Source organism: Mus caroli, chromosome 4 (assembly GCF_900094665.2).
Source record: "Mus caroli chromosome 4, CAROLI_EIJ_v1.1, whole genome shotgun sequence".
Classification (NCBI taxonomy): domain Eukaryota; kingdom Metazoa; phylum Chordata; class Mammalia; order Rodentia; family Muridae; genus Mus; species Mus caroli.
This window is the reverse complement of record NC_034573.1, coordinates 115,261,496-115,274,138: the sequence shown is the minus strand read 5'-3', so window position 1 is coordinate 115,274,138 and position 12,643 is coordinate 115,261,496. Positions and strand designations below refer to the sequence as shown.

The following is a 12,643-nucleotide window of genomic DNA, read 5'->3' as shown; positions in this document are numbered from 1 at the left end:
CGTGCCCCTCCCCGTGCTTGTTATCTCTACAGTGACTGAGAACAACACAGCGAGCACTTCACCCAGGACAGTGAGAGGAGGCTCTGGAGGACTAGCAGGAGGCAGTGGAAGATCAAGAAAGGCTTCCTGGAGGAAGAGACATGTTGGCAGAGAGGCGAGTATAAGGAGAGGTGGGGCAGATCAAAAGCAGGGCAGATGTCAGGGGTCAGGGCCGAGAAGCAGAACATTCTAGGAGACCTCAAGCATTTGCTGGAGAAGAAGAGGGGATGGGAGGTGAGGATGAGCCGTGCCTGAGTCCAGAGACTCTGGCCACTGCCAGGCACTGATGTCAGCCAAGTCCTGCAGCAAAACAGACATGGCTGAAGAAAGGGAAGGCCTGTCATCCCAGGCTCTGATGGCATGTAGCATGCTACACAACATGACAGGTAGTCCCCAACACTTTACTGCTCTGAACAGGGGTCCCTACTTCCAGCCCACAGGCACATCATCTCTAAAGACCCCAGGAAGGAAGCCACAGAGGAAGGGGATGGTGACATTTATACCCACTTTCTGCGATGGGAGGTGTGGGAACAGGCTTGGGTGGTCCACCAACAGTGAACAAGAGAAAAACCACAGGAAGACTCAAAGGCAGGAGATAAGCGACAGACCCTGCCTTGAGGACGAAGGAGGTTCTAGACTGGCAGTGAGTTCTGTGGTAAGATTTCACCAACTGGATGTGGTGGCATATATCTTTGATCTGGAGGCAGAGGCAGGTGGAGCTCTATGAGTTCAAGGCCAGCTTGGGCTCTATGGTGAGACCCTGTATCAAAAGAAAAAAAGATCCCTAGCTGGGTGGTGGTGGTGCACGCCTTTAATCCCAGCACTCGGGAGGCAGAGGCAGGCAGATTTCTGAGTTGGAGGCCAGCCTGGTCTACAAAGTCAGTTCCAGGACAGCCAGGGCGACACAGAGAAACCCTGTCTCGAAAAACCAAAACCAAAAACCAAAAACAAGAAATGTCTGAAGTAACCTGGAGTTGCATTATCAGAGGCCAAGGCTAAGATCCAGAGAGGTGGATCTGACTTCAATCCTACTGATTTCAATAAACAATCGGTATAAAGGCAGACATGCGCTGGTGGAGCTAGGCATCTTCGGGACAATGAAAATCCTTTTTATTTGTCAGGGTGGGACAGGTAGCCCACTTCAGTCGGTTTCAGGGTGATCTAACAGCAAGAGCAATAGAGAGCAGTTACTGAATGCCTACATGGGGGGAATTCTAATCGCTTCCTGTGCATTAACACACCCAATCCTTACCAGATGCCAGGAGATAGGCATGATCATTGTGAATAGTATTTTGAGATATGTAACCATTTGCCCAGATCACACAGGTTGGAATTCACAAAGATGGCCTTTAAAGTTAGTCTTTTGGATTCAAGAACCTGTAAACTTATCCACAATGATCAATAGAAAAAGTTTGTGTTGCCTTTGTTGTTTTGGTGTGTATGTGTGTGTGTGTGTGTGTGTGTGTGTACACGAGTATGCCAGGCCAGCTGGTTCTCACAAAACCCTATGATGTGAAAGCGACTTTTCCCCTTTCACAGGTGAGGGATTCTCCACTATGAGTCATCCAACTTCACACAGGCAAGCAGGCAGGAAGGAAGGAAGGAAGGAAGGGATTTTAAGGCCAGATAGTTGGATGCTAGAGCTCATGTTCCAGAGATAGGGTCCCATCACCTCCCCAGAACTGCAGGCAGATGTGTGTTAAGGCTTGAGGGAGGGCCATCTGCAGCCAACGCTGCACTAAAGAACAGGTGGGCCCTAGAAGCAGCGACCTCCCTGAGACTGCCTATGGTCTTCAGGTAGAGATGGGCTCAGCAAATCCTCAGGCCAGTAGCACTCACTTAGGCAACTCCATAGACCTCACCCCAGACCAGCTGAGTGGCAACCTTTTGGGGGTTGGGGTCCTGGCTGTCTATGTTCTCAGTGATTCTGGTGAATGCTAATACAGGAGAACCAGAAGCCCAGAGTGACCCCTGGAGTTCTCTGCAGCTTGCTTCTTCACTGGAGACAGGAAATGGGATGCTTGGAGCCCTGGGAAGTCCTTGGCTTTCCGCTCCCGCTTTTCCGCCCAATTGGGCAGCTCTTAGGAATAGCGCATTCAGTTCTGCAAAGCGGAGGCAGGGGGGCTTTGCAGAGGTCCCCGGCGTAGCCATATTTAAAGAGCTCGTTCCTGCAGTTTTTCTGAGAACTCTATAAAACCCCTTCTACCAGCAGCCTGTCTTGAATAGCAGGAGACTTAATTGTCTCCTATGGACTGGAACCCTCTTGACACAAACAGGGATCTTGGCACTTTACTCCTTTTCTCTCTGCCGTCCTTAACCACCATTCAGTACAGCACCAAAGAATCGGAGTAGAGGCTTGACACCCCCCCCCAGTTCTACTGGGTTCATTATCTCCTATCCTCACACCATCATGAGGACCCCCTCCCCAGCTTTTGCCTTCGTGTTACCTGGCATCTCTCAGAGCCAGCAACGTCTGTCCTCTGACTCAGCCACAGACCATCTCCCGTCCCTACCGACCCGTCCGTCCAAGAAACAAGCATTGAACACCCTATTTAAGAAGGGCTAGCTGACCAGAATTCCTCAGGCTAATCCCTCAAGAGCTTGCCATCCCCATCTCCTGGGTCTTCCCAGCTCCCAACACAGGCTTTTAAAAAAGCATTTCAATTAAATCGATGCAAATGCAAACGCGGCGCCCCAGGCTGCAGGTGTGTGATAAATAATGGTCCAGGAGTGTCCTAGGAAGGGCTCCTCTCTTGCCCTTGTAATTGGCACGGCGGCAGCTGGACTTGCCCATTCCACATTGGGGCACATTGGTATGTGTGCAGTGAGCAGAACACATAGGGAGCCGCATGAAGCATCAGCTTCAGGGTGAACACACAAAGCCCAGAGTGTCAGAGCCACATCTGATGGCAGAGACACGGCCTCCACCCCCAGGGAACCCTCCTCCTCCTCCTCTTCCTCCTTCTCTTCCTCCTCCTCCTCCTCTGTTATTAAGCGTTAGGCTCCATACAAAGAGATCCACACATGTTATCACCTTTAGTCCACACGGCAGCCCCGTGAAGGCAGAACTGTAAGGCTCAGCCATACATAATGTTTGTAGGTCAGAAAGAACAGACTAGACTCTCACTCCATGTTAAGACTTCTATCTCAGCTAGAGAGGAAATAGAGGCTTAGAGGGGAAGTGACTCAGCCCGGGTCATGCAGCAAGCACACAGGAGTAGGTTCACACTGAAACGCCAATCAGCTACATCTCGTCAAACCCAGACACACCCTTATTTGGAGGTGCCAAGGAAAAAAAATCCGTAAGTAAACTCAGGCATGTCCCACGAGGCCCACGCTGGCTTCTGTGTGAAAAACATAAAGAAAAAACTAGCTTATCATCCATAGACTACATCATTATGAAGCATCCATTTTGGTAGTGATGTGGGGAAGGTGGCTGGGGGCAACCTTGGGCAGATCCTTCTGTAAAGCAGATGGCAGAATCACATGCACTAGAGAAAGCCCAAATCCATTCCGGAGCCTAGCCACAGTCAAGGTCAGTAACACTCGGTATATAAAGGTTAAAAGGAGCAGAGCCAGGAACCGGTGCTGGGACTGAGCTGTGAGGAGATGAAAACGCCAGCAGGAGGGATCGCCTGGACTCCGGAGGTGATTCCAGAGAAACAGAACCAAGTCATTTGGGGGGAAGGGTGGCACAGAGGGCTTTGAGGCCTCACACTGTAAAATGTGTTAAAAGGAAAGACCAACAAAAATCAAGCCGCCTTTTCCCCTCAACTCCAGTTCCCTGGCCCCTCCTCCAGTCTCACCTCTCCAAGCCCCATTGGTTAGGATTGTGTCTGGCAGCTAAGCATCTCTAAATACAAGGACTGTGGAGTCTGAAGCTCACCCAGAAGTAGGGGAGAGTCTGGATTTAAGGAGGCACTCATTGTTGCATCACTGAGGCAAGCTCAAAGTCCTCATCTTTTGGGAGCTTCCTTAAATCCTGACACCCTACCCCAACCCCCAATCCTGGGGAACTTCACCAGACTCCAGGCTCTGAACTGGTCTCTGACTACAGGAATACTAGCAAAGACTTAATGCTGCTTGTGGGACCGACTTATGCCTTTTGAAACGACATCACAATTATCTGACTCTGAGAGACAGGCATTCTCTATTTCTCCCCCTTGCAGACAGGGAAGCTGGACAGTGACAATGTGAGGACCCCTCTGTCCGAGCCAATCCTAAATGTGTCACTGCTGCAGTAAGTGACACAGCTCCTCCATTCATGAGCAGAGCGGCAGTTGCTGACAGCAACCACTATGTCCCATGCGTTGCCCACCAATCTCGGTTTCAAACCAGATAGGCTCCATTTAGAAGATGGACATGTGACTCTTGCTTAAAAATAGAACAACATACAAACTATCAGTAGCCTGGAAAGGATGATGGAGAAAGGGAGGGGATGAGGCCGGGGTAGGAAATGGGAGGTGAGGCAGGGGAGAAAGAACAAAGAGGGCTCGTCTACCACATATCTTTTTTTTTTCTTTTTTCTTTTTTGCCAGCTCAGGGGTGATAGAAGCTGGAGGTGAGACATACACACCGGGCCCTCAGGGCTCAAAGCTTTGACAGTGTCTTTGAGGATATCCTGGGAAACTCCTGGGAAGCAGAGGGATTTCTGTGAGTAGATTGGCCTCAACCACAGACAAATCCGGCCTTTATCTGGGGCTTGAATTAAAGCCTCTGGACAGTCAAAAGGCCAAAGCCAGGTGGACTAGAGAAACATATGAGTGTGTATCTCCCTGGACGTCCACCCGTTTTCACAGTACTTCATCAGTCAGGCTCATCAGCCAGGAGAGCCTGATACTGCATGGATCACTGATGAGCACTAAACAAGGCACCAAAACCATTCCAGGCCTGCCAGAACCCCAGAACCACCCAGCCAGACCTCGCTCAGCTTCCAGAACCACGGGGCCTGCATTTAGCCCCTTTATAAATTATTGCTATCTTCAAACTACACAGCCAGCTCCGAGCCAGCTAGCTCCAGATCTGGAGGCTATCTGACCGCAGTGCAAGTCCTGTGTCTACTAGGAACTAGCCATGTGTTTCTGGGCACGTGAGTCCACCCAGCTTAGTTTCTTTGTCTGCAAAATGGGGAGCAGCACCAACCAGCAGTGGACTGTAGAGGCTCAATCAGATAATGGCGAAAATGCGGCAGCCACATTTAGTGAGCACTTACTATCTCTCTGCTACTTGTCATTGTTTGGAAAGCACTCCAAACAGCTTGGCAGCTATTAAGTGCTCAATAAACTATGGCCACAGTATTGTTGCTGCTTTATTATTTTGATGCCGCTCCAGACTCAGTGGGGCCCCAGGCAGGAGACTCAGTGGCCATCTGAACACAGACACACTGCCCTCTGCTGCTGCTGCTGGGGAATCAGCACCTGGAAGCAAAACACTCCAGGCCAAGGCCAAGGCACCGGCTTTGGCTGGCCCTCTGGGGGACTCTACCTTCTCGGGCCCTCCTCTCTAGCCTCTGGATGACACACTAAGGTCTTCTGGTTGCAGGCTCCAGAGATAGACCTTATTCTTGGATGTCAGTTCTGTTGCCAGGCAGATTCTGGGGACCTCCATCCCTTACCCACTTTTACATGACCCTTTGAAGTGTCAGAGCTCAGTTGCCTCTAGCAGATCCTGAGCAAGGGTGACTGGGCTCAGGCTGCAGCTGCAGAAGGGAGAGAGGAGTGGCTGACCATGAGAGGATAGGGAGGCCTTGCTTCTAGTGCATCAGAATCAGCCCTAGCCACAAAGCACAAATCTCTCCCCGCTCCAGCCTGCAGCTTCCCTTCCTAGGCCTTGCCTCCTGAGGAGGGGCAGTTCTAATGCCTACAGGATTACCAGGACCTTCTGTCTCTGCAGGATACTCTACTTCCCAATGCTAGAACACCACGGTGCCTGTAAGATCACTGTCCCCTGCCCCAGAGGCTCACAGTGGGGGCTGGAGGGTGTTTACAAAAGATGCTAAAGGGAGCCAAACACTCTTGCATTTCTGCAAGGGCAAGGAGCCCAGAGAGACACCTTTAAAACAGCACTGTGGGCTAGACTTCTAAACTCAGCCCATCCTGTTCAGTCACAGGGAGATGCCCATGACCTTGGAAAAGCTTAGCCCAGCCTGGCCCACCCCAAACAAAACTGAAAACCCCAGACCAGCCTGAGGCCAAACGACTGTTCTGTTCGGGTGCATCTTGAGCACAGAGTGGGAAATGAAACTCCAGCTGGAGAAGGAGAAGCCAGAGCTGGCGGGAGCAGCTGGGCTGGAAAGTGAAACAGAAATTCCTCAAGTTATCACTTTCCAAGGCCCCTTGGGCCACTCCCAGGTTTTGTCTGAAGCTATTTACTTCTGGGGGGAGGGTGCCTATTGATCTTCATTCAGAGGCTGTCTGTTCTTACAAGGCGCAATGTCTCCGCACATCGCCAGTCAAGAGAATTCCTCATTGTTTTACACGCAGTGACTCTCAAACTCGAGAGACAGGTGTTTGGGACAATTTGGATGATCTGATCAAAGGAGGAGCACATGGGGGGGGGGGTCCCACTGTCCTGAGAAAGGCTGCTGGAACCCTGTACATTCAGAAACAGCTTAGCCCTGCCCTGACTGTGAAGCCTCCAAGAAGGCAGAGCCAGGCGCACCCTTCCCTCCCACCCCCTTACACCTGCTTTATGTCTCTGCAGTCATTTGGCTTTGAATCCCCCCACTGGCTGGCCAGATATCAAGGCCAGCCACCAAGCTCCTCAACACACACACACACACACACACACACACACACACACACACACACACACACACACGACTCTCCAGGTTTCCTCAGCTGCTGTCACTACTGCAAGGCTCCTTTTTCAGATTCCAAGAAGCCCTCAATCCTAGGAAAGATATAAGCAGGAGACCTGCATTGATGATAACCGTTCCTGGCAGTCCATTCTAAAGGGAACTTGACACCACAGTTAGGATGTCAACCAAACTGTGTACATATGGGGAAACGGAGCACAAACGTGGGAAGAAGAAGAATAGGATTTTATCAAAGTGATCCAGTTCAGGAAGAGCAGAAAGAAGAGGAAATCCAAGCCTCTGTCCTCTATGTCCATCACCCCTCCTCTGCAGCTTGTAGATTATAAACCTATAAATCCAAGTCCCCAATGGAAGGTCACTAAATCTCATTTGGCTGACAAGGCCCGGAGTCTAACTGCTTATCCTAACTGAAGACCTGGATCCATCCAAACAACAATAATGATGACAATAATAGTAAAATGCAGAACAATATGCCTCTTCCATGGCAGCCCTTGATAATCACACACAGAATACATCTTCCACATATTCATATAAAATAATCAATGATCATTTTTTCCCGCAGACTACAATCCAATTACTCTCTCTCTCCCTCACTCTCCTTTGTTACTTGCAAACCATCCAAGCAATCAATGCCTTGACCTCTCCCTCTGATAGACACAATTACAAAAAGACAGAGCAGTGCAATTCATCTATTCAAGACAGATTGTTTGAACACTCTGTCACACTGCTGAGCGATCCATCTCCTTGTCTACGAGGGAAATTCAGCCCCCAAAAGAGGCACAAAGAGAAGGGGCGGGGAACACCCTCCCCAGGCCAGAGAGCCCATCTTGCACCTGCAGGTAAACCCTCTCTGGTCCTGTGCTCAGCAACGACGCCTGGCTGCTGGAGGAGGGATTCGGGCTCCACGCTCCAGCCGCTCCAGCAGAAGCACCCAGCATGCTTCAGAGAAGCTCAGTTTCCAGGGCCTCGATCCCTTGTAGCCCCAGCCAAGAGAGAGGCCTCAGATCCCAGAGATGGGGATAGAGAGACTGCATCCAGCCTAGCCAAGGCAGTAGTATCTTTGGGTTGCACCATGTCTTCCCTCCCCTCCCCTCCTCCTCCTCCTCCTCTTCTTCCTCCTCCTCTTCCTCCTCACTATTTGCTTCCCGCTTCCTGGTGCTCTACCTCCAGCTGAGGTTCAACTTCAAGCTCTAGGACAGGCAGCTCCAAAGAAGCCCAGAGGCCTCAAATCCTTCCCATCCTCCACCCAAAGCTGGCCCTGCTCCAGTAGTCACGTTTGGCATCAGTACAGCACCCCAGTCCTCGGGCTGGGAGTCAAATAGGGCAGGGCTCTTGGATATAAATGGTCTGGGCAGACACGCTAATTAATCCTAGGGCTTAATATGAAGAAGATTAGAAGAGAGGGGGCTCTGCCGTCCCTAATTGCGCTATTACACTGTGACTCGTCAAAGGGATGGGTTTGGAATGTGTTCTTTCTCCGGGCAGTGAACAGACCTCTATATACTGTCCCAGTGGCAAGAGCAGGTGAGGACCAGTTACCCTGCCCATTTGCAGCCCATATCTCTGAGGCTGTGGTTAACCCGTTCCTGTCTCTCTAGGCTTCCAAAAATTTCCATTCCTGAAACTGGACTGGAAACACACCCACCCCACCCTCTGGAGGGGGAAGACCAAGGAAGACAGGTTTGCAAAGCATGGGGGTGAGGGGAACACAGCACCCTTCGAGGTCCCCTTTCTATCTCAAGGACACTCTACCATGAAGGTCCCCCAAAACCACAAGGACTGAGAGAGGAAATAATAAAAATTAAAAAAGCGGTGGCCCACTACTAAACGATTAACTAGAATGGTGGCCAAGCCAGTACTGGGGCAGTAATAGAGACAGGAAACATTCGTGGCAGCCCAGACACCTGGGCTTCAAAGGGTTAAACTTGACTGTGAGGTCTGTCCCCAGATTCCCCACAGGAGCCTCAGGGTGTGTTTTGCCTGCCCATCCTGGTCCGGAATCGGACTGTATAGGCACTGGAAGACCTCAACATCTGCAAATCTGAGGATCGTTCTCTGTTCCCGTTCTGAAGCTGAGTTCAAGAGGATGTGGCTCCGGGTAGAGTGAACGAGAGGACTGCCTCCTAGGAGAAACCTCAAGTACCCATAAGCCAAGCCTGGCCCGAGTTTCCTGCATCCTCGTCGCACCGCCGGCCACCCAAAGTCCGCTCTTGCAGAAGCAAAGGCAGCCCCTGGAAGAGAGTCCTGGAGGAGGAGGAGGAAGGCTGCCCTGTCTCGGTAGAGCTCGGTTGGCTGCGCACCAGATGTTGGTGTCTCGCGAGCCCGAGCTGCCCAGGTCTCCGGCCTGGTGCGGGCCGCCCACGGTAACGATGGCTCCTGGGTAGCCCAGCTTAGCTCAGCCCTGAGAAGTGAGTGGGCTAAAGACTGGCGTGGGCTCCCGCCCAGCCCTGAGAGCTGCCACGCAGGGTGCCTCCGGCGGCCACAACAAAGTTAAAGCCCAGAGTAAGAAATCTGCAGCGGTGAGAGAAGCCGAGAAGCCAGAGCCCCAAAAAGCCGCGCGCAGACCGCCAGCCGCCGCCAGCTGCGGAGGGATTTCGGCTAACTTTAAAAGCCACTCGCAACCCTCGTCTGCCGTCCCCGGCTGCGCAGGGTTGCCTCTTGAGCTTCCTTTTCCCAGCCTCCGTTACTCCTCATCGAAAGAGGCCTGGGCCTGGGGGACCTGCTCTAGCGACAAGCAGGGGACTGACCCTCTCCTGCCCCGCGCCTCGGCCAACTAGGGGCAAGGAAATCCGCCATCCTAATCCGGCGAATCCATCCCCTGTACCCCTTGCTCTAGCGAGGTGCCCGTGGGGGGAGCGAAGTTGGCGCCTTCCCCAGGGCTCCCACTCTGCGCAGAAGCCAGTCCCAGAACTAGGTCTGCGGCCATCCTTGCCAGCAGTCGCGGCGAAATTCCCCCAAGGCGCTGGCTTAGGGCTAGAATCTTCGCCACACTCCACCGCGTCGCCTACCCCGGAGCGTATCCAGGTCCCCTAGCCACCGCGGCCCGGTTGCCTCTTCCCCGTGAGGCCCCGCGACCCGGGCTTTGGAACTTTGTCCTCCCCCTCTAAGAGAAGACACCCGAGCCCTGCAGCCTAGAGGGAGGTTGGGACAATCTTTCGGATCACGTTCAGAGCACCACTACTCCCCAATTCCCGTCCCCACCCGAGCGCGCAGAGACCCCCGGCTTTAGGGGAGCCCTTACCGATCCGGATGACGTGGGGCATCCCGCGCGAGTCTGGGATCCAGAAGGCGCACACGAGGAACCCGGCCCAGTATTCCCAAACCAGACTCCGGAGGCGCCGCCAGGGAGCGGTCATCGTTGGGCGCCACCGAGCGTGCCCGGGGCGCGGCCGTGGCGGGCTCCCTGGGGCGGCAGCTCTAGGCGCGGGCGCGCAGCAGCCCCCGAGGCGCCGCCTGGCCCAGCCGCCCGGCTCCGGAGCGCCTCTGCGAGTGGGGGGCGCCCCGCGGCGCTGCGCACATCTTACTGGGGGGCCGCCCCGCCGGCGCCCGCCCCGCCTCGGCTGCCGCCCACGGGCCGCCCGCGAGCGAAGGCTCCTGGGCTCCGCCCGGGCTCCGCTCGGACTCGGCTGCTGCGTCTCCGGCTCGCGTCGGCTCGGCTCCCGCGCGGGCTTCCCACCTGCCCCGGCTGCCGGGCGGGCTTGCACGCGTCTCCGGCCGCTCCTCCTCCAGCCGCCGCTGATGCTATCGCCCGGGCTCGCACAAAGCCCCGGAGTGGAGTTGCACGCGCGCACACACTCCCTCCCAGCCCCCTCCCCCGCGCCCTGCCTCCCGCCTCCCGCGCCGCCCGCCGCCCGCGCTCCCTCCGCGTACTCCCCCGCGCACACACGCTTCCCACTCACACTCGCCCGGGTGCACACTCGCGCGCTCACACCTGCGCAGGGGGCGGGGAAAGGGACCCTGGACAGGATTTGGGAGGGGGGACACCCGGAGGATGGAGACTATCCTCCGCAGCTGAGACGTCCCCATCTGCCCTGCCGCCCCCAGGGCAAGGCACTGAGCCGGGGAGCCAAGCGTAAAGCGGCGGAGCTGGCACCGCGAGCTGGGAGACGGCGGCAACCCAGCGGCCCGACCAGCTGGAAGAGACGCGCCCGCCGGGAGCCGCGAGACCCGGAGCCTGCCGTCTGCGGAGCCTCGCCTTTCAGCTCCCACGCGGCCGACGCTGGCTGGACGGCGGCGGCAGGAGACTGACCTGGAGCTGTTTTTCACTCTTGATCTCTAGCCCATGGGAAAGCAGGGCTGGCCCAGGGCTTGGAGGTTTGGGGAGTGGGGTTGGGAGTAGAAATCAGAGAACTGTAGGAGCTGGACTAGGGAATGCGGAGCTTCAGAAACTAACCGGGAGGGAGACACCAGGCCAGACCCTCTGCGTGGAAGGTAGGACTTAACCACGCACCATCAGTAGGAGGACTACTGAGAAAAATCGCCAAAGCCTTCGCTTCCGAGGGCCGCTGGAGTTGGAGCCCGCTGGATTCTCAGTCCTCTTCCGCAACTATGCGGGAGGAACTGGAGCCCCCTCCCGGATTCCTCCTGAGAAACAATACAGAGAAACTGATTGTTCATGGGACAGGGTAGGATACGCGGGGGGGAGGGCGAAAGGGTTAAAAAGAAATGTTTATTACCAATAATAAAATTTTTTTTTCAAGTGACGCTGGGTGCTGAGGGAAGAGAAGGGCTGTGAAGCGAGGCAGGAGCAGGAGGCTGCGAATTACGCAGCTAGGCGAGTTTAATGACCTTTTTGACAGAGACAAAGCGGTACCGATACAGTAGATAAATAAACGGATCTGTCACCGGGCAGCGGCTAGGCTGTGTGCGAATTTATTTTTCTCATTTAAATAATTTGATCTATTCAATCATTTCCAATCTCTCCCATTTGCCAGCTGCCTGGTAAGAGCATGGCCCCCTACATCTGAAGAGCAAATCTTTAATTTTCCTACAAATAGATAATGTGTTGCGCTCCAAACAGGCCTGTTAATTTTGCCGCCTTTTCTTTCCCGCCCTATGTGGGCGCAGGGCTTCCAGGCATTGTGTGGAGTTGTGAATAAGGCAGTGTAGCCAATTAGCAATTAGGAAGGGACTTCTTCCCATCTGAACTTGCACCAGTGGCCTTGGGAGCAAAGGGTTCCTGGGCTCTATCCAATAAAAGAGAGGCGTGTGTATCGAGTTCTGGGACATCCTAGGTGATCAGCTGTTATGCAGAGGTCTCTGAATAGGCCATGCTTGGGCCTTCCCTGGAGCCAGGATGGCTCGTTCCCCAATCGGGCCTCTGAATTTGCCCAAAGAAGCAAAGACACACAGATCGGCAGCGTCAGGATCCGCAGTTGCCCCCTCTCCATGGGGAGTAGAGATCTTACAGGATAGGCCCACAAGGACCTAGCAAGGAGACATGCAGAAGAGGGGAGCAGAGGACCCCTAGGACACAGTTGAGAGCCTCTTCACTGGAGACACACCCTGGCAGCGCATTGCCTGACCCTCAGATTCCACAGCTTGTTCGATTGGTTCCCGGAAGGGAAAGGACCTGGCTGTGTTTTTAAAGGAAGATAATCCTATGCCCTGACAGTGACAGGGAAAGAGCTGAGAAGAGAGCAGCTACCAGTGCCTAAGGCTGACTAACTCTAAAGGTGGCACGTGAGTGGGCTGGGTACAGAGGGCATGTGGCTTAGCAGGAAATGGAAGAAGCAGAAAGGTAGAGGTGTGGCCAGAGGGAGGAACACTTCTGAGGCCAGCTGGAGG

At 54.1% G+C, this 12,643-nt stretch overlaps 1 protein-coding gene across 3 annotated transcripts in view; it reads right to left on the bottom strand.

The window, feature by feature from the left end:
- Grik3 (glutamate ionotropic receptor kainate type subunit 3) overlaps window positions 1–11,372 on the bottom strand; it is a 217,487-nt gene extending 206,115 nt beyond the window's left edge. Inside the window, exon 1 of one of the 3 annotated variants that reach the window (XM_029476814.1) lies at window positions 11,307–11,372. Coding sequence is in view for 2 of the 3 variants with exons in the window: in XM_021159768.2 (XP_021015427.1) it covers window positions 10,098–10,212 (115 nt within the window). In the remaining variant the exon portion in view is untranslated. Of the gene's footprint in view, window positions 1–10,097; window positions 10,284–11,306 lie in introns of those variants that run through there. The other 2 variants (XM_021159768.2, XM_021159766.2) reach the window with 2 other exon arrangements.
- Window positions 11,373–12,643: the final 1,271 nt, after the last annotated feature.